Source organism: Electrona antarctica (assembly GCF_951216825.1).
Source record: "Electrona antarctica genome assembly, chromosome: 16".
In the NCBI taxonomy this organism is placed as follows: domain Eukaryota; kingdom Metazoa; phylum Chordata; class Actinopteri; order Myctophiformes; family Myctophidae; genus Electrona; species Electrona antarctica.
This window is the reverse complement of record NC_136797.1, coordinates 1944561-1966601: the sequence shown is the minus strand read 5'-3', so window position 1 is coordinate 1966601 and position 22041 is coordinate 1944561. Positions and strand designations below refer to the sequence as shown.

General features: G+C 45.1%; 1 protein-coding gene across 1 annotated transcript in view; it reads left to right on the top strand.

The window, feature by feature from the left end:
* The window catches only part of LOC306940210 (ceramide transfer protein-like), a gene marked incomplete at its 5' end in the record, with an annotated part of 63632 nt that extends 57353 nt beyond the window's left edge, over window positions 1-6279 (top strand). Inside the window, 3 exons of the mRNA XM_079525232.1 lie at window positions 343-472; window positions 2568-2707; window positions 3692-6279. Of these exons, the coding sequence (XP_079381358.1) occupies window positions 343-472; window positions 2568-2695 (258 nt within the window). The 3' untranslated portion in view covers window positions 2696-2707; window positions 3692-6279. The remainder of the gene's footprint in view (window positions 1-342; window positions 473-2567; window positions 2708-3691) is intronic.
* Between the last annotated feature and the right edge of the window lie 15762 nt (window positions 6280-22041).

Genomic DNA, 22041 nt, shown 5'->3' with positions numbered 1-22041 from the left:
ACCTGCTCTACCTCTTGAGCCACAGTCGCCATGACATGACATGACTACGGACCCCCCATTTAATGGCATTTCTATCTCTGGGACCCCCAGTTTATAATGTAAAATCTATCTTATTTTAAGTCAAACCAACACTGCCTCACAGTCACGTATCTCTTTAAGTCTTACACTGTGACACAACCATCTATTGATTTATGACAGCAAAATTATGATGCACTTTTAGTTTTGTCATTCAAAATTAACTCATTGCCACTCATCTTGTTGTGTTTTATGCATAATGTTTAAATTAATTACATGTTGTTTGTGTGTGCGTGTGTGTGTGTGTGTGTGTGTGTGCGTGCGCAGCCTTCCAGCAGGTGTGTTCGTGCCAAAATCAACATCGGTCTGATCTGCCAGACTCTGGTCAGTCCACCAGAGGGAGACAAAGCTCTGAGCAGAGACAACATCCTGTGTAAAATCACCTATGTGGCCAACGGTACGTCTGTAAATGTAGTCCATTCATGAGTCCTGTGTTCTGTAAATGTAGTCCATTCATGAGTCCTATGTTCTGTAAATGTAGTCCATTCATCGACCTAAATGTAGTCCATTCATGAGTCCTATGTTCTGTAAATGTAGTCCATTCATGAGTCCTGTGCTCTGTAAATGTAGTCCATTCATGAGTCCTATGTTCTGTAAATGTAGTCCATTCATCGACCTAAATGTAGTCCATTCATGAGTCTCCTCTCCAGTGAATCCAGGGGGTTGGGCTCCAGGGCTCTGTGTAATAACGTGTCTCTCCTCTCCAGTGAACCCAGGGGGTTGGGCTCCAGGGCTCTGTGTAATAACGTGTCTCTCTCTCCAGTGAATCCAGGGGGTTGGGCTCCAGGGCTCTGTGTAATAACGTGTCTCCTCTCCAGTGAATCCAGGGGGTTGGGCTCCAGGGCTCTGTGTAATAACGTGTCTCTCTCTCCAGTGAATCCAGGGGGTTGGGCTCCAGGGCTCTGTGTAATAACGTGTCTCTCTCTCCAGTGAATCCAGGGGGTTGGGCTCCAGGGCTCTGTGTAATAACTAGAGCTGGGACTCGATTAAAAATTTTAATCTAATTAATTAGAAGCTTTGTGATTAATTAATCTCGATTAATCGCATTTTAATCGCATATCAATATTCAACCCGAGAACAGTGATAAACCTTTTTTTTCAAATGTTTTTTGGTATCCCAGTGAATCAATGAATAGTGACTACAGGATACCACTAATTTTCAACATTTTACTGTCATTAATATACCTTAGAGCTGTTGTGTGGAAATAATAAAAAAGTCACCCCATTCTGTGTTGCCTAGAACTGGAGGTCTGAAAAAAATCAGTAACAGTAACAAGTACATCTCAGTGACATCACAAAGCTGTACTTCATAGTGTTACTGTTTTTTGTCAGACCTCCAGTTCTAGGCAACACACAATGGGGTGACTTTTTATTATTTCCAGTTTTCCACACAACTCCATAGAAAAATGTTAAATGAGGGGTATTCCCCTTTAAGCAATACAACTTTCTTTTCTCCAACAGATAAACAAGTGCAGCAAGTGCCTATATAAAGTGTCTATGAATACTCAAATGTGCTTTACATGGTGGGGCATGAGAAAAAAAATAAAAACTACTTTATTAGGGGGTAAACACTTAGACAAAGGAACAAAATAAAAAACGGTGGAATGAACTAGCCGGGGAGTGCATTTCACATGGGGTTGGGGCAGACCATTGTCTGACCACGGACTTTCACACTTGCTGCTTCAGTATGTTTCGCATCGAGGACAGCTTGACAGCTTCGTGCTGTGGTGAAATCTCTGCGAGCCTCTGCAAGGCGTGCAAGCTTCTACTCTGCGAGACATGCTAAGCTGAAGCAGCTAGCATGGAAGCTAGCTCTGATCCATAGCTAGAATGGAAGCTAACATTGGTCATATGGCTTATGGATCCTTTCTCTCTGACATTGCACACAACCATGCTGCTATCCACGCGTCCATCCGATAGCTTTTAAATCTAAATGTCCCATCCACGGAGCAAACGTTTGGGTGTTGTAAGTTGTTGTCTGACGGAGCTGTAGTGTAGAGTGGACTGGACTGCTGCTGCTCCTCCCCCTGCAAGCCGTGCAAGGAGTGCAGCAGCCTAATGAGCCTAGAAATGCGCCCAGTGAGAAACGTTCCGCCGTGAAAAAAAAGGTGCGATTAAATGCGTTAATTTTTTTAACGCGTTAATTTTTCTGTAGTTAATTAATCTCAATTAACGCGTTAAAGTCCCGGCCCTAGTAAAAACGTGTCTCCTCTCCAGTGAATCCAGGGGGTTTGGCTCCAGGGCTCTGTGTAATAACGTGTCTCCTCTCCAGTGAATCCAGGGGGTTGGGCTCCAGGGCTCTGTGTAATAACGTGTCTCTCTCCAGTGAATCCAGGGGGTTGGGCTCCAGGGCTCTGTGTAATAACGTGTCTCTCTCTCCAGTGAATCCAGGGGGTTGGGCTCCAGGGCTCTGTGTAATAACGTGTCTCTCTCCAGTGAATCCAGGGGGTTGGGCTCCAGGGCTCTGTGTAATAACGTGTCTCTCCTCTCCAGTGAACCCAGGGGGTTGGGCTCCAGCGTCGGTCCTCAGAGCCGTCGCGAAGAGAGAATATCCAAAGTTCCTGAAGCGTTTCACGTCCTACGTTCAGGACAAGACCTCCGGGAAACCCATCCTGTTCTGAGACCAGGCACAGGTGGGGGAGATTTATGGTCATTTATGGTAATTTATTTAACTAACTGTTCTGAGACGCTGCACAGGTGTGTGAGGTTTCATGGTAATTTATGGTAATTTATTTAACTTTAAATGTCTGAGATGCTCACAGGTGTGTGAGGTTTCATGGTAATTTATGGTAATTTATTTAACTTTAAATGTCTGAGATGCTCACAGGTGTGTGAGGTTTCATGGTAATTTATGGTAATTTATTTAACTTTAAATGTTCTGAGGTTTTCATGTTAATTTATTTAACTTTAGGGACACTTTTGCACGGCAACAAGTCTCCAGAGAAAACGACTTGCGTTCTCATTTATTTATTTATTCAGTCAGCCTTTAGTCATGAAGTGACGTGTTGTAAAGCTTGTAGATCAGCTATTTCTGCTATTTTTGAACATTTGATAACATTTTTCAACATGAAAACGATTTTCTTACGATCATGAAATTTCCATTTCCATTTACCACCAATGTTTATTATATTGTGTCTCTAGTAACGATGAATAATTCCTCTTTATATTTATTATATTGTGTCTCTAGTAACGATGAATAATTCCTCTTTATATTTATTATATTGTGTCTCTAGTAACGGTGAATAATTCCTCTTTATATTTATTATATTGTGTCTCTAGTAACGGTGAATAATTCCTCTTTATATTTATTATATTGTCTCTAGTAACGGTGAATAATTCCTCTTTATATTTATTATATTGTGTCTCTAGTAACGATGAATAATTCCTCTTCATATTTATTATATTGTGTCTCTAGTAACGATGAATAATTCCTCTTCATATTTATTATATTGTGTCTCTAGTAACGGTGAATAATTCCTCTTCATATTTATTATATTGTGTCTCTAGTAACGATGAATAATTGCTCTTTATATTTATTATATTGTGTCTCTAGTAACGGTGAATAATTCCTCTTCATATTCCTTAATTATGCTAAATTGTTCCTAACATCTTTCCAGGTGCTGAGCCGGTGGAACAGACCTCCAGCTCCCCCTGGTGGACGGACGACTCAACGTCACCACGACTAAACTATTCGAACGACTGTCGGCCGTTAATGACTATCAATAGCTAATTGATTAATAGTCGTTAATGACAGCTAATTAATAATAGTCGTTAATGACTATTAATAGCTAATTAATTAATAGTCGTTGATGCCGTTAATGACTGTTAAGCTACCGTGCGGTAGCAGGAGCGTGTCTTTAGCTTGCACATTGGCGCCCCCCTGTGGCCAGAATCAGATGAGCCATGCGTCCTGGTTTTCAATAATAATGATGATGATGATGAAAGTGGTTACGCTGCCCCCTGTTGGTTGCACTCACAACAACAACAACAACAGTATTATAATGGATACATACATAATTTCCATAACCCATTCTGTACTACATGCAATAATGAGCATTTAGCCTTTTCATTCATTTCCTTTTATCACAATCATTTAAACGTATTTAATTTCAATTTGGTTCTGTGGCTTTTCATATGAAAAAAAAAAAAAAACCCACATGTATTGTGAGAATTATATATAGTATAATTCATGCAGCTCTTTGCATGAATTATATAATATTATTATATTAATATAATTATATAATTTGGGAATCAAAATTACATTTTAACAGCAGTTGAAGTTGTAATCTACTCGACGTCTAAGAATAGTTTTTCTTATACCTTAGAATCTCACAACCTGAGGCCAATCCTACAAATGCTGTTCCGACACTTTCAAGATTGTTCAAACATGTTTAAAAATAGCAGACGTATAAGCACCGATGCTGCTGTGAGCTTGTATATCTGCTATGTTTTTAATAGCCAACACTTTAACCCATTCAGGGCGGGAACCCCCTTTTGGTGTTTTAAGCATTATGTCATACTTTAGCTATTGAAAAATAGCAGATCTACAAGCTCGTACAAGCTACGAGCTTGTAGGTCTGCTATTATTTTTTTTAATCGTGAAAATGTGACTCAAATCTTTGCATCGGGGGGGGGGGGGGGGGTCCCTGGAACAACATGTTTTCAGATGGCGGTCGGCGGCCAATTACATATAATTCTTGGGATCCTTGACATGAAATATTGAGCACCACTGACATGGAAACGTGAGGGTTATTTAGAAGGTATTTGTAGAATCGTCCTCAAGTCTAAATGTGTTAAATCTAAAAGGACAGAGAGATGCTTTCCCTGTTTTATTAATAATGCATTTGCAACAAAATCGTTGAATTTTCCTCATATGCATCTGTGGGCGATATAGAGCTCCAAAGTCCTGACGTCACTCCCTCATCCCCTGGTTCTAAAGTCCTGACGTCACTGGCTCATCCCCTGGTTCTAAAGTCCTGACGTCACTGGCTCATCCCCTGGTTCTAAAGTCCTGACGTCACTCCCTCATCCCCTGGTTCTAAAGTCCTGACGTCACTCCCTCATCCCCTGGTTCTAAAGTCCTGACGTCACTCCCTCATCCCCTGGTTCTAAAGTCCTGATGTCACTGGCTCATCCCCTGGTTCTAAAGTCCTGACGTCACTGGCTCATCCCCTGGTTCTAAAGTCCTGATGTCACTCGCTCATCCCCTGGTTCTAAAGTTCATGACGTCACTCGCTCATCCCCTGGTTCATGGAAGTTTTTCTCTATGGAGAATAACATGGGGTCATCTTAAAATCGTCTCATATAAGAATTTTGGTCCAAAAATAAACAAGCTGTCTCTGTGTTATTGTCAGGGAGGTGTCTCTGTATCATTTATGACAGTCAGTCACTCATATATGATACTCTAGTGAAAATGTAACTAATTCAGCAGCAGTAACAATAGCGTTTTCTCTCAGTCAGTTGATTCTTCATATCCATATTGGTGAAACCGCCGGGATGACATGTTTATTTTTCAAACACTGTTCTTATATGAGGCGATCTAAAATCCCCCCTATTAAAAAAAATACACAGACCCGTGAACTTTAGCGCCCTCTAGCGATATTGACGTCAGACTTCAGTGCTCTATTTGCATCATTATGTATCTTTATATACACTTTTTATTCACGATTTCAACCAACAGGGTTCAGCGTTTAGTCCTGCACTATATAAGGTCCTTGAATATGCTAACATTTCATGTCTTGTCTTTAAAGCTACAGAAAAAAAGAGTCTTTATTTGGAAGAGAGAGAAAAATATAGTTTTCTGACAGATCTATATTAATACTATGAATATTTGTATGTTGCTGTATGATTATTATGATTATTATTAAATCGTCTTCTTAGCTCATAGGCTAAACGGACAAATCTTCTAAAAGGTTTGCCCAAAAAAAACTTGTCTTCGATTTGGCTTTTTGAAGCTACATCTTTCTTTTTTTCACGTAGCTGTGTGCCAGCCAGCGTTGCGCGCCAAAAACAATAGCAGATCTACAAGAGCACGACACGACGTGACGCGTCGCGCCGGGCGCTTGTAGATCTGCCATTTTACAAATCATTTCACGAATCAGGCGTTTAGCATCGGTTTAGCTTCCTGTAATCAGGCGTTTAGCATCGGTTTAGCTTCCTGTAATCAGGCGTTTAGCATCGGTTTAGCTTCCTGTAATCAGGCGTTTAGCATCGGTTTAGCTTCCTGTAATCAGGCGTTTAGCATCGGTTTAGCTTCCTGTAATCAGGCGTTTAGCATCGGTTTAGCTTCCTGTAATCATACGTTTAGCATCGGTTTAGCTTCCTGTAATCAGGCGTTAGCATCGGTTTAGCTTCCTGTAATCAGGCGTTAGCATCGGTTTAGCTTCCTGTAATCAGGCGTTAGCATCGGTTTAGCTTCCTGTAATCAGGCGTTAGCATCGGTTTAGCTTCCTGTAATCAGGCGTTAGCTTCGGTTTAGCTTCCTGTAATCAGGCGTTAGCATCGGTTTAGCTTCCTGTAATCAGGCGTTAGCATCGGTTTAGCTTCCTGTAATCAGGCGTTAGCATCGGTTTAGCTTCCTGTAATCAGGCGTTAGGATCGGTTTAGCTTCCTGTAATCAGGCGTTAGGATCGGTTTAGCTTCCTGTAATCAGGCGTTAGCATCGGTTTAGCTTCCTGTAATCAGGCGTTAGCATCGGTTTAGCTTCCTGTAATCAGGCGTTAGCATCGGTTTAGCTTCCTGTAATCAGGCGTTAGCATCGGTTTAGCTTCCTGTAATCAGGCGTTAGCATCGGTTTAGCTTCCTGTAATCAGGCGTTAGCATCGGTTTAGCTTCCTGTAATCAGGCGTTAGCATCGGTTTAGCTTCCTGTAATCAGGCGTTAGCATCGGTTTAGCTTCCTGTAATCAGGCGTTAGGATCGGTTTAGCTTCCTGTAATCAGGCGTTAGCATCGGTTTAGCATCGGTTTAGCTTCCTGTAATCAGGCGTTAGCATCGGTTTAGCTTCCTGTAATCAGGCGTTAGCATCGGTTTAGCTTCCTGTAATCAAGCGTTAGCATCGGTTTAGCTTCCTGTAATCAGGCGTTAGCATCGGTTTAGCTTCCTGTAATCAGGCGTTAGCATCGGTTTAGCATCGGTTTAGCTTCCTGTAATCAGGCGTTAGCATCGGTTTAGCTTCCTGTAATCAGGCGTTAGCATCGGTTTAGCTTCCTGTAATCAGGCGTTAGCATCGGTTTAGCTTCCTGTAATCAGGCGTTAGCATCGGTTTAGCTTCCTGTAATCAGGCGTTAGCATCGGTTTAGCTTCCTGTAATCAGGCGTTAGCATCGGTTTAGCTTCCTGTAATCAGGCGTTAGCATCGGTTTAGCTTCCTGTAATCAGGCGTTAGCATCGGTTTAGCTTCCTGTAATCAGGCGTTAGCATCGGTTTAGCTTCCTGTAATCAGGCGTTAGCATCGGTTTAGCTTCCTGTAATCAGGCGTTAGCATCGGTTTAGCTTCCTGTAATCAGGCGTTAGCATCGGTTTAGCTTCCTGTAATCAGGCGTTAGCATCGGTTTAGCTTCCTGTAATCAGGCGTTAGCATCGGTTTAGCTTCCTGTAATCAGGCGTTAGCATCGGTTTAGCTTCCTGTAATCAGGCGTTAGCATCGGTTTAGCTTCCTGTAATCAGGCGTTAGCATCGGTTTAGCTTCCTGTAATCAGGCGTTAGCATCGGTTTAGCTTCCTGTAATCAGGCGTTAGCATCGGTTTAGCATCGGTTTAGCATCGGTTTAGCTTCCTGTAATCATCATGTGATTCGGTAGCTTTTTTAAAGGCTGCTAATTTCTTCTTTTTTGCTACGAAATGACTGAGTCACTTTTCAGCTCAAATGTTTGTTCATAATATTATATTATTGTAAAGAAAGAGAAAAAATATATAGAAAAACTACAAAAAAAACATGGTAAGTCTCCCCGAGGGCGTTTGGAGGTCACTCGCTGAACGAACCCTATGACACAAGACTTGACCTTTTTTTTTGTTTTGTTTTTTGTTTTGTTATAGTTTGACCTCGTCCCTCTGGTGATGACGTCACACGTCGCTATGGTGATGTCATGGCGCGTGGTCGACGCTGAGGGAGGGGCGGGGCTTAGGAAGGGGCGGGGCTAGCCCACCTGCGTTTCAACGTTGGTATCTCTGTTAATTAAGAGCCGTCGCGGCGGCGTAGCGGATTTAGCTCGTATCGCGGCCGATACGCGGCGTAAAATTGCGACACGTGTTTTGTTTATTGTGTACCCTACCCCACCACTAGGGGTCCTCCTACCCCACCACTAGGGGTCCTCCCACGTTGTGTCCACAAAAAGCAGTTTAAGAGAGGAGAGTCGCTTTGACGCCCCGCAACGTCTAAAATCTACGTCTAAAGGGCCGTGACTAAATGTCGTGCGACGTGTCAATCTTTTTTTTTTTTTTTTTTAACGTTGTGGTTCCTGTAGGCAGCGTCTAGAACTGGGTCTGAGGGCCGGTCTGTACGTGTGTCTGTAGAGGGTCTGTGTGTCTGTAGAGGGTCTGTAGAGTGTCTGTGTGTCTGTAGAGGGTCTGTACGTGTGTCTGTGTGTGTGTAGAGGGTCTGTACGTGTGTCTGTGTGTCTGTAGAGGGTCTGTCTGTGTGTCTGTAGAGGGTCTGTGTGTCTGTAGAGGGTCTGTACGTGTGTCTGTGTGTCTGTAGAGGGTGTGTCTGTGTGTCTGTAGAGGGTCTGTACGTGTCTGTGTGTCTGTAGAGGGTCTGTACGTGTGTCTGTGTGTCTGTAGAGGGTCTGTGTGTCTGTAGAGTGTCTGTCTGTGTGTCTGTAGAGGGTCTGTACGTGTCTGTCTGTAGATGGTCTGTACGTGTCTGTGTGTCTGTAGAGGGTCTGTACGTGTGTCTGTGTGTCTGTAGAGGGTCTGTGTGTCTGTAGAGTGTCTGTCTGTGTGTCTGTAGAGGGTCTGTACGTGTGTCTGTGTGTCTGTAGAGGGTCTGTACGTGTGTCTGTGTCTGTAGAGGGTCTGTGTGTCTGTAGAGGGGCTGTGTGTCTGTAGAGGGTCTGTGTCTGTAGAGGGTATGTACGTGTGTCTGTGTGTCTGTAGAGGGTCTGTGTGTCTGTAGAGGGTATGTACGTGTGTCTGTAGAGGGTCTGTATGTGTGTCTGTAGAGGTCTGTACGTGTGTCGAAATATTGACATTTTTTCAATTTCACTTTTCATAACCATGTAAGTGAATGACGAGTCTGACACCAATGACCATATATGGAGTTGTACAGTTCACGGACGCATGATGTCATAGACAGACAACGAACGACGTCACAGGCTGATCACATGACGTCCCAGAGAGAGATCGCGGCAGGAAACCACGTCGTTAAGTTAAAAACGTTAAAAATATATATTCTTTTTGGGTTGATTGACACACCTCGCACGGCGCTTCGTCTGGCCGAGTCGCGGAGCCTCATTTATACTGGGTCGCCGAAAACGCATCGACGGTGAAGCGCGTTCGGTGAGTGACGCCGCCGTACGTCCGAGTATAAACCCGTCTTCGTCGTCATCGTGTTCCGATTGGTCGGGAGAATGAATGAATTCTTCCAATGGTTAGAGAGGTGCCCAATGGCCTGGCTGCTACAGCAACACTTCTTATAGGTCAGGGGTTCTCAACCAGTGGTCCGGGGACCACCGGTGGTCCTTGGGGGTGGTTCCAGGTGGTCCCTAGCTAAATGATGGAGAGTCGATGGTAACCAAATGGACCCTTATTAGATCTTTAACTCTTGAGAGTGTAACATGAAACCAAATGGACCCGGTTGCATTCTACCCTCTCAAGAGTTAAATTAGTGTTACTTAATTTACAAGCAGTTACACAATTAGAGAATGTAGAAGACTTGTTATCTGTAGAAGACTTGTTATCTGTTGTCTGTTGACAAAATCTAACGACAACCAAATATTCTCTAATTTTGGGTCTTGATTCCGAGAGGCTAAATGTCATCAAATGGTGGTCCGTGGCTCAGATGGGTCTGAGAGGCTAAATGTCATCAGATGGTGGTCCGTGGCTCAGATGGGTCTGAGAGGCTAAATGTCATCAAATGGTGGTCCATGGCTCAAATGGGTCTGAGAGGCTAAATGTCATCAAACGGTGGTCCGTGGCTCAGATGGGTCTGAGAGGCTAAATGTCATCAGGTCCGTGGCTCAAATGGGTCTGAGAGGCTAAATGTCATCAGATGGTGGTCCGTGGCTCAAATGGGTCTGAGAGGCTAAATGTCATCAGATGGTGGTCCGTGGCTCAAATGGGTCTGAGAGGCTAAATGTCATCAGATGGTGGTCCGTGGCTCAAATGGGTCTGAGAGGCTAAATGTCATCAAATGGTGGTCCGTGGCTCAAATGGGTCTGAGAGGCTAAATGTCATCAGATGGTGGTCCGTGGCTCAGATGGGTCTGAGAGGCTAAATGTCATCAAACGGTGGTCCGTGGCTCAGATGGGTCTGAGAGGCTAAATGTCATCAGATGGTGGTTCCGTGGCTCAGATATAAAATAATTGTAATGGTTCTTGGAATGAAAAGGGTTGAAAACCACTGGTTTTTGCTTTGATGCGTTTGTTCTCTCCGTATCTTTACACCTGTTTGTTGACACTCAGGCCTGAGGGCGATCGAGGGAGGATTCGTCGACTATACAAATGATCTCTTACTCGATGAGACTTTTTGTTTGTTTTTGCATGATTCGACATGATTGGCCTAATTTGTTATATTCATTAACCAGTCATGATTTTATTGGGAGAAACAAAGTATAATTATGTTAAATCTGACATTAATCACCCTCCCACACACACATACACACACACACACACACACACACACACACACATACACACGCACACACACACACATACACACACACACACACACATACACACGCACACACATACACACACACGCACACACATACACACGCACACACACATACACACACACACATACACACGCACACACACACACGCACACACATACACACACACGCACACACACACATACACACACACACACACACACACATACACACACACACACACACAGCGCCCTGGAATGATTCTCTATTGCATAACATTGTTTTATGTTAACCAATCAGACTGAATCCAGGTGGTTCTGAGGCTTACATCTCTTGTGTGTAAACGTCATCAAACGGTGGTTCTGAGGCTCACATCTCTTGTGTGTAAACGTCATCAAACGGTGGTTCTGAGGCTCACATCTCTTGTGTGTAAACGTCTTCAAACGGTGGTTCTGAGGCTCACATCTCTTGGGTGTAAACGTCTTCAAACGGTGGTTCTGAGGCTCACATCTCTTGTGTGTAAACGTCATCAAACGGTGGTTCTGAGGCTCACATCTCTTGTGTGTAAACGTCATCAAACGGTGGTTCTGAGGCTCACATCTCTTGGGTGTAAACGTCATCAAACGGTGGTTCCGAGGCTCACATCTCTTGTGTGTAAACGTCATCAAACGGTGGTTCTGAGGCTCACATCTCTTGGGTGTAAACGTCATCAAACGGTGGTTCCGAGGCTCACATCTCTTGGGTGTAAACGTCTTCAAACGGTGGTTCCGAGGCTCACATCTCTTGGGTGTAAACGTCTTCAAACGGTGGTTCTGAGGCTCACATCTCTTGTGTGTAAACGTCATCAAACGGTGGTTCCGAGGCTCACGTGTTTAATAATAAATGATACTTTGACATAAAGTGTTGCAAACCTGTGGTTAGGGAGATACTGTACAACGGTGACAATATGATGTCAAATTAACACGAAGGTTAATATTAATGCATATCATTATAATTACCCTAATCATTATGATGTCATTATAGGTAAGCATTTTCAAAGACAAAAAAAATGCCTGCTTTTAGCCAGATGAGAAGTGGCGAGAGGCGCGGCCATTTCACCCTTAATCAAACATGTTTACTGGTTTGTTTTGTGTTTATCATATTATTTCAATGGAAGTGAATGTAAATCGCTGATGTCTGTCATGATGATGTCATCAGACACTCTGTAAATAAGATGCTGAATGACACTTCTTTTACCCTGTTCAGAGACACGAGAAATAAAACCAATTAATTTTAACTGGGTCTGTTTTAGACTCTTGTTTTCTTTACACCTCTTTATAGGAAAATATTTGTTTTATGTGTGTGTGTGTGTGTGTGTGTGTGTGTGTGTGTGTGTGTGTGTGTGTGTGTGCGCGTGTGCGTGTGCACGTGCGTGCGTTTGAGAACCACTGATATAGAAACAGTAACACTGTTTATCAGAAACTGTCAGGATTTCGAAGACATTTGTAGAATCGTCCTCAGGTCTAAATGGGTTGTAATATGTTGGTTCTCAACCTGTGGGTCAGGCTGAAGAGCGCCTCCTATAGGTTGGATAGTGTATCCCGCCGCCTCTGTGCGGCGCAGTGATACTGAACACAGAGAATGTGACAGAACGGTCAAAGTTGAACTGAAGTCGCTCTATAATGGTAGATTTAGGTCAGACACTAGGGGGTGCTAGAGCACCACCTGCCCTTGCCGGCTCTGGACAGCAATGTGCCCTTTTGAAAAAAGAAAAAAAAATATTTCTTGATAAAAAAATAAAAGCTTCTAATATATGATTTATGCCCCAAAATCTATAAATCTCACACTATTAAGGCAACGGGCCGGTTCCACGTGCTGCACAAGGTGCCCCTTTCACTTGAGCACCTGCCCCTCTAAATGTCTGTGACCCCTGCCCCTCTAAATGTCTGTGACCCCTGCCCCGCTAAATGTCTGTGACCCCTGACCCCTGCCCCTCTAAATGTCTGTGACCCCTGCCCCTCTAAATGTCTGTGACCCCTGCCCCTCTAAATGTCTGTGACCCCTGCCCCTCTAAATGTCTGTGACCCCTGCCCCTCTAAATGTCTGTGACCCCTGACCCCTGCCCCTCTAAATGTCTGTTACCCCTGCCCCTCTAAATGTCTGTGACCCCTGCCCCTCTAAATGTCTGTGACCCCTGCCCCTCTAAATGTCTGTGACCCCTGACCCCTGCCCCTCTAAATGTCTGTGACCCCTGCCCCTCTAAATGTCTGACCCCTGCCCCTCTAAATGTCTGTGACCCCTGCTCCTCTAAATGTCTGTGACCCCTGCCCCGCTAAATGTCTGTGACCCCTTCCCCTCTAAATGTCTGTGACCCCTGACCCCTGCCCCGCTAAATGTCTGTGACCCCTGCCCCTCTAAATGTCTGTGACCCCTGCCCCGCTAAATGTCTGTGACCCCTGCCCCTCTAAATGTCTGTGACCCCTGACCCCTGACCCTCTAAATGTCTGTGACCCCTGACCCTCTAAATGTCTGTGACCCCTGACCCCTGCCCCTCTAAATGTCTGTGACCCCTGCCCCTCTAAATGTCTGTGACCCCTGACCCCTGCCCCTCTAAATGTCTGTGACCCCTGACCCCTGCCCCGCTAAATGTCTGTGACCCCTGCCCCACTAAATGTCTGTGACCCCTGACCCCTGCCCCTCTAAATGTCTGACCCCTGCCCCGCTAAATGTCTGTGACCCCTGACCCCTGCCCCTCTAAATGTCTGTGACCCCTAACCCCTGCCCCTCTAAATGTCTGTGACCCCTGACCCTCTAAATGTCTGTGCACGCCACTGCGAACAACGCTACTTTTGTAGATTGTTTTTGTTTTTTTACGCGTGGCCCACTGCTGGTACTCCCAGCAGTGGGCTACTCCCAGCAGTACGGGCTACTCCCAGCAGGGGGCTACTCCCAGCAGTACGGGCTACTCCCAGCAGGGGGCTACTCCCAGCAGGGGGCTACTCCCAGCAGTACGGGCTACTCCCAGCAGGTGGCTACTCCCAGCAGGGGGCTACTCCCAGCAGGGGGCTACTCCCAGCAGTACGGGCTACTCCCAGCAGGGGGCTACTCCCAGCAGGGGGCTACTCCCAGCAGGGGGCTACTCCCAGCAGTACGGGCTACTCCCAGCAGGGGGCTACTCCCAGCAGTATGGGCTACTCCCAGCAGGGGGCTACTCCCAGCAGTATGGGCTACTCCCAGCAGGGGGCTACTCCCAGCAGTATGGGCTACTCCCAGCAGGGGGCTACTCCCAGCAGTATGGGCTACTCCCAGCAGGGGGCTACTCCCAGCAGTATGGGCTACTCCCAGCAGGGGGCTACTCCCAGCAGTACGGCCTACTCCCAGCAGTACGGCCTACTCCCAGCAGGGGGCTACTCCCAGCAGTACGGGCTACTCCCAGCAGGGGGCTACTCCCAGCAGTATGGGCTACTCCCAGCAGGGGGCTACTCCCAGCAGTACGGCCTACTCCCAGCAGTACGGGCTACTCCCAGCAGTACGGGCTACTCCCAGCAGGGGGCTACTCCCAGCAGGGGGCTACTCCCAGCAGTACGGGCTACTCCCAGCAGTACGGGCTACTCCCAGCAGGGGGCTACTCCCAGCAGTACGGGCTACTCCCAGCAGTACGGGCTACTCCCAGCAGTACGGCCTACTCCCAGCAGTACGGGCTACTCCCAGCAGTACGGGCTACTCCCAGCAGGGGGCTACTCCCAGCAGGGGGCTACTCCCAGCAGTACGGGCTACTCCCAGCAGGGGGCTACTCCCAGCAGTACGGGCTACTCCCAGCAGTACGGGCTACTCCCAGCAGTACGGGCTACTCCCAGCAGGGGGCTACTCCCAGCAGGGGGCTACTCCCAGCAGTACGGGCTACTCCCAGCAGGGGGCTACTCCCAGCAGTACGGGCTACTCCCAGCAGGGGGCTACTCCCAGCAGTACGGGCTACTCCCAGCAGTACGGGCTACTCCCAGCAGGGGGCTACTCCCAGCAGTACGGGCTACTCCCAGCAGGGGGCTACTCCCAGCAGTACGGGCTACTCCCAGCAGTACGGGCTACTCCCAGCAGGGGGCTACTCCCAGCAGTACGGGCTACTCCCAGCAGTACGGGCTACTCCCAGCAGTACGGGCTACTCCCAGCAGTACGGGCTACTCCCAGCAGGGGGCTACTCCCAGCAGTACGGCCTACTCCCAGCAGTACGGGCTACTCCCAGCAGTACGGGCTACTCCCAGCAGTACGGGCTACTCCCAGCAGTACGGGCTACTCCCAGCAGGGGACAGTACGGGCTACTCCCAGCAGTACGGGCTACTCCCAGCAGGGGACTCGGCCAGTCGATGAATACCTTTGCAACCATGATATTAATGGTAAGTATTTCATATACAGCTTTATGTCCAAAAATCCGAACTAAACCTTTAAGCAAATGTCACCCTATAGCCTATTGTATATGATTGATTTGATTGTTTATGTATTTCCGTGTCCTGCACACAATGTACCTAATTAACCCTCATGGCTTTATAAGACAACATTTCACCATTTGCATTTACAGCATGTTTACATTACATCATTCATTACATTACAGCCCAGAGTCATACAGAGTACTCTGTCTTCTCTCCCAAGCTTGACAAATAAAATCTGCCACAACAAAAGTCCCTTTGGCAAATGGTAAATGGTGCATTTATATAGCGCCTTTATCTTTACATAGATAGAAGACATCCTATTAAAATATCCCTTATGTCGTCATATTTAGAGCAATGAAATAAAAAAAGTGAACCTCGTTTTCAATTTCACCAAGTTCACAGAACAAGCATTATCTCTCTGATCTTCAGGAGTGGCATTAAACATGGCAGTCTCCAGTGCTAATATATAAATAATATATATTTAAAAAAATGCCATGAATAATTATGTTGTCTATAAAATGTAAATTTTCATCCAGCAGGTGGAGCTGCGACACTATGACACCTATAATAAGTAGTGATAGTCACCTGAATATTAATGAATGAATACTTTATTAACAGTTTGTAAAGACAATCACTGAGGACAGTACAGTTCAATACAACGTCTATAATCACTGAGGAGTACAGTTCAATACAACGTCTATAATCACTGAGGACAGTACAGTTCAATACAACGTCTATAATCACTGAGGACAGTACAGTTCAATACAACGTCTATAATCACTGAGGAGTACAGTTCAATACAACGTCTATAATCACTGAGGACAGTACAGTTCAATACAACGTCTATAATCACTGAGGACAGTGCAGTTCAATACAACGTCTATAATCACTGAGGAGTACAGTTCAATACAACGTCTATAATCACTGAGGACAGTGCAGTTCAATACAACGTCTATAATCACTGAGGACAGTGCAGTTCAATACAACGTCTATAATCACTGAGGACAGTACAGTTCAATACAACGTCTATAATCACTGAGGACAGTACAGTTCAATACAACGTCTATAATCACTGAGGACAGTACAGTTCAATACAACGTCTATAATCACTGAGGAGTACAGTTCAATACAACGTCTATAATCACTGACAGTGCAGTTCAATACAACGTCTATAATCACTGAGGAGTACAGTTCAATACAACGTCTATAATCACTGAGGACACTACAGTTCAATACAACGTCTATAATCACTGAGGACAGTACAGTTCAATACAACGTCTATAATCACTGAGGACAGTACAGTTCAATACAACGTCTATAATCACTGAGGAGTACAGTTCAATACAACGTCTATAATCACTGAGGACAGTACAGTTCAATACAACGTCTATAATCACTGAGGACAGTACAGTTCAATACAACGTCTATAATCACTGAGGAGTACAGTTCAATACAACGTCTATAATCACTGAGGACAGTACAGTTCAATACAACGTCTATAATCACTGACAGTACAGTTCAATACAACGTCTATAATCACTGACAGTACAGTTCAATACAACGTCTATAATCACTGAGGAGTACAGTTCAATACAACGTCTATAATCACTTAGGACAGTACAGTTCAATACAACGTCTATAATCACTGAGGACAGTACAGTTCAATACAACGTCTATAATCACTGAGGAGTACAGTTCAATACAACGTCTATAATCACTGCAATACAACGTCTATAATCACTGAGGACAGTACAGTTCAATACAACGTCTATAATCACTGCAATACAACGTCTATAATCACTGAGGACAGTACAGTTCAATACAACGTCTATAATCACTGACAGTACAGTTCAATACAACGTCTGTAATCACTGAGGAGTACAGTTCAATACAACGTCTATAATCACTGAGGACGGTACTGTTCAATACAACGTCTATAATCACTGAGGAGTACAGTTCAATACAACGTCTATAATCACTGAGGACAGTGCAGTTCAATACGTCTATAATCACTGAGGACAGTACAGTTCAATACAACGTCTATAATCACTGAGGAGTACAGTTCAATACAACGTCTATAATCACTGAGGAGTACAGTTCAATACAACGTCTATAATCACTGAGGACAGTACAGTTCAATACAACGTCTATAATCACTGAGGAGTACAGTTCAATACAACGTCTATAATCACTGAGGACAGTACAGTTCAATACAACGTCTATAATCACTGAGGACAGTACAGTTCAATACAACGTCTATAATCACTGACAGTACAGTTCAATACAACGTCTATAATCACTGAGGAGTACAGTTCAATACAACGTCTATAATCACTGAGGACAGTACAGTTCAATACAACGTCTATAATCACTGAGGAGTACAGTTCAATACAACGTCTATAATCACTGAGGACAGTGCAGTTCAATACAACGTCTATAATCACTGAGGACAGTACAGTTCAATACAACGTCTATAATCACTGAGGACAGTGCAGTTCAATACAACGTCTATAATCACTGAGGAGTACAGTTCAATACGTCTATAATCACTGAGGAGTACAGTTCAATACAACGTCTATAATCACTGAGGAGTACAGTTCAATACAACGTCTATAATCACTGAGGAGTACAGTTCAATACAACGTCTATAATCACTGAGGAGTACAGTTCAATACAACGTCTATAATCACTGAGGAGTACAGTTCAATACAACGTCTATAATCACTGAGGAGTACAGTTCAATACAACGTCTATAATCACTGAGGAGTACAGTTCAATACAACGTCTATAATCACTGAGGAGTACAGTTCAATACAACGTCTATAATCACTGAGGAGTACAGTTCAATACAACGTCTATAATCACTGAGGAGTACAGTTCAATACAACGTCTATAATCACTGAGGAGTACAGTTCAATACAACGTCTATAATCACTGAGGAGTACAGTTCAATACAACGTCTATAATCACTGAGGAGTACAGTTCAATACAACGTCTATAATCACTGAGGACAGTACAGTTCAATACAACGTCTATAATCACTGAGGACAGTACAGTTCAATACGTCTATAATCACTGAGGAGTACAGTTCAATACAACGTCTATAATCACTGAGGAGTACAGTTCAATACAACGTCTATAATCACTGAGGAGTACAGTTCAATACAACGTCTATAATCACTGAGGAGTACAGTTCAATACAACGTCTATAATCACTGAGGACAGTACAGTTCAATACAACGTCTATAATCACTGAGGACAGTACAGTTCAATACAACGTCTATAATCACTGAGGAGTACAGTTCAATACAACGTCTATAATCACTGAGGACAGTACAGTTCAATACAACGTCTATAATCACTGAGGAGTACAGTTCAATACAACGTCTATAATCACTGAGGACAGTACAGTTCAATACAACGTCTATAATCACTGAGGACAGTACAGTTCAATACAACGTCTATAATCACTGACAGTACAGTAAACAAACCAACATACAGTCTATCACATTTATAAGGTTAAAATGTATTAACACCTTTTTAATACCAAATTGGCCAATACTGTGGGGACCCCCTGAATACTGTGGGGACCCCCAGAGTACTGTGGGGACCCCCTGAATACTGTGGGGACCCCCTGAATACTGTGGGGACCCCCAGAGTACTGTGGGGACCCCCCTGAGTACTGTGGGGACCCCCTGAGTACTGTGGGGACCCCCTGAATACTGTGGGGACCCCCTGAGTACTGTGGGGACCCCCTGAGTACTGTGGGGACCCCCTGACCTGAGTACTGTGGGGACCCCCAGAGTACTGTGGGGACCCCCTGAGTACTGTGGGGACCCCCTGAATACTGTGGGGACCCCCTGAATACTGTGGGGACCCCCTGAGTACTGTGGGGACCCCCTGACCTGAGTACTGTGGGGACCCCCAGAGTACTGTGGGGACCCCCAGAGTACTGTGGGGACCCCCAGAGTACTGTGGGGACCCCCTGAGTACTGTGGGGACCCCCTGAGTACTGTGGGGACCCCCTGACCTGAGTACTGTGGGGACCCCCAGAGTACTGTGGGGACCCCCTGAGTACTGTGGGGACCCCCTGAATACTGTGGGGACCCCCTGAATACTGTGGGGACCCCCTGAGTACTGTGGGGACCCCCTGACCTGAGTACTGTGGGGACCCCCAGAGTACTGTGGGGACCCCCTGAATACTGTGGGGACCCCCAGAGTACTGTGGGGACCCCCAGAGTACTGTGGGGACCCCCAGATTACTGTCCAGTTTAGATTGACTGACTTTATAATCACCTTCAAACAGAGCTTTCAGAACAGCTCTGTGTCTGTGTGTCTTGGTCATCAATGTCAGGACATGTTCCTCCATGTTCCTCTTCCTCTCTGCAACATCTCCATCAACTTCATAGTGTCCACCTCCGTTTCCTGCCACCATCTCCTCTATCTTCTCCAGCAGCTGTGTGACCTGAGTGTCATCTCTCTTCTCATTGTTGAAGACATGATACCTGTTCCCACATTTGGCAACAAGCCAGCGGAGGTGTTCCCCTCCAGCCTCAATGTGCTGCTCAATGCTTCCGCCTCCCAGACGGTCTCCAAAGGTGAACAGAACTATAGTGTGACTCCACACGCTCTGTGACAGAAGTGACATGTGTTCCTCTAATGGTACTCTGTGTTGTTTGGTGAATGCTTCATGAAGAGGAACCGTCAGAAGAGCAGCATGTGGTCCAGGAGGACAGAGACACACACTGTTCTGGATGTCCAGTTTGTCCATCTCTGGTCTCTTCTGTAGTGGTCTGTTGTACCACCAGCCTGGTGAGTCCACCACTGCCAGATGTCTCCCTGATACTTCACCATGTCTTACACTCAGCACTGACCGAATAACTCCAGCTTTAAAAACACTTCCTCCCAGAATGGTGTTTCCTGATTAACTCTTTCCAGACCTCCACGCTCCCAACAACGCAATCCTGAGGTAAGCCATTCCTGTCAGAGAAAACATTGTTTAGTCACAATAAGTCACAGCACGCACGCACGCACGCACGCACGCGCGCGCGCGCACACGCACACACACACACACACACAGTATAATTTATAGATGAGGGACCATTGTAACATCTGACATATCAAGATACATAAAGAACAAGCTTCTATTTGTCCTTTTCTTCTTTCCAAAGGTCACATTCTAACCTCTCATCAGGATGGAGTCAAATGGATCTAAATCCACAGGGTTGGATTGGTCTAAATGTGACCTCATTTATGGTTAAATCAGTGCATTTCAAACATGTTCATGTGAAGGACTCCCACATTAATCTGGATTTAAATGTAACCTTTGACCTCCAAGATGACTATGTTGTTGTCGGAGCACACCCCCCCCCCCCCCCCCCCCTTCAATACAAGATTTGTGTTGTTATTATTTTGTTTTCTGTTTTTTCTTCTATAGTGTTGGTTTTAGCCGACTCAGGGATGAGGACGACCCTGCCGTGTGTGTGTGTGTGTGTGTGTGTGTGTGTGTGTGTGTGTGTGTGTGTGTGTGTGTGTGTGTGTGTGTGTGTGTGTGTGTGTGTGTGTGTGTGTGTGTGTGTGTGTGTGTGTGTGTGTGTGTGTGTGTGTGTGTGTGTGTGTGTGTGTGTAGAGTTATATTTTGATATATGCTGTGAGTGATACAGGCCTACTAATTGACTGTTGTTTTTATCATTAGTGTATTTTATAATGTATTGTTTAATGTTTTCATTTATTTCCGTCTGGACTCTGGAAGAAAAGTTCCAAATACAAATCTAATCATTAATGTGAACCTAGAATGGTAATACCCTGCCTGCCCACCAGAGGGCAGTGCAGTTCTACTTTGAATTGAGTCAGTCAGTCTACCAGTAGTTCTAGTGCAGGAATTCACAGGATGGAAAAATGTGGTTTTATTTAACGATAGAACGTAAAACTACTAAACACATGTATGACATCTCAACTCTATAAACACATGTTTTTGATGAATTGAACATGGTGGACCCTCTTGTAAACAAGTGTAATGCTTAATTGGGTCCTCCACTCACAGTTAACTTGAGGAAAACATGCTGTTTGTCCCAAAGTGACTGCAAAAGAAAATCTGCTATTTGTTTCAAAAAGCTTTATTTGTACCCTGCTGTATGTACGCTATAGAATGATATAATGTATGATGAATTGAACATGGTGGGCCCTATCTATTATACATTTGAAAAGGTGTGCCCAAAAGCTGTGCCCAAACCACGAAAAGAAAGTCACCAGCTACTACGTCACTGACACGCTGCAACACGCTGCAACACACACTGCAACAACACACTAACACGTCACACACTTACCCTCCGCGTCGTTCGTTCCCTATCTCCTCATGTCGCGCCGCACGGCCACACTCAACACCACCCGCGTAAAAATTGTCATCGGACTGCCACTAAAGCCGGCTCCCGTCCACACTCGCAAACACTATCAATATCAATAATAAACACAAACACGCCACAAGCACCGACACCCCCGCCTAATTTGTTGCCACGTCTATGAAAACAAGCACAGAAAAAATGCCATTCAACACGCTACTTACACACACTACCACTCGCTTACAATACGCGGACCTGGCAACACTACATTCCCTCTCCCATTTGCTCAAAGCCCACCACGTGACCCACACAGGGAGGGAGACGATTGCGTGATGCTTCTATGTACAGGATTCTAGAGGTCACCACTTTTGGTGTGACACACACACGGCTTCTGTTTACTATGCGTTGTCAACACGTGC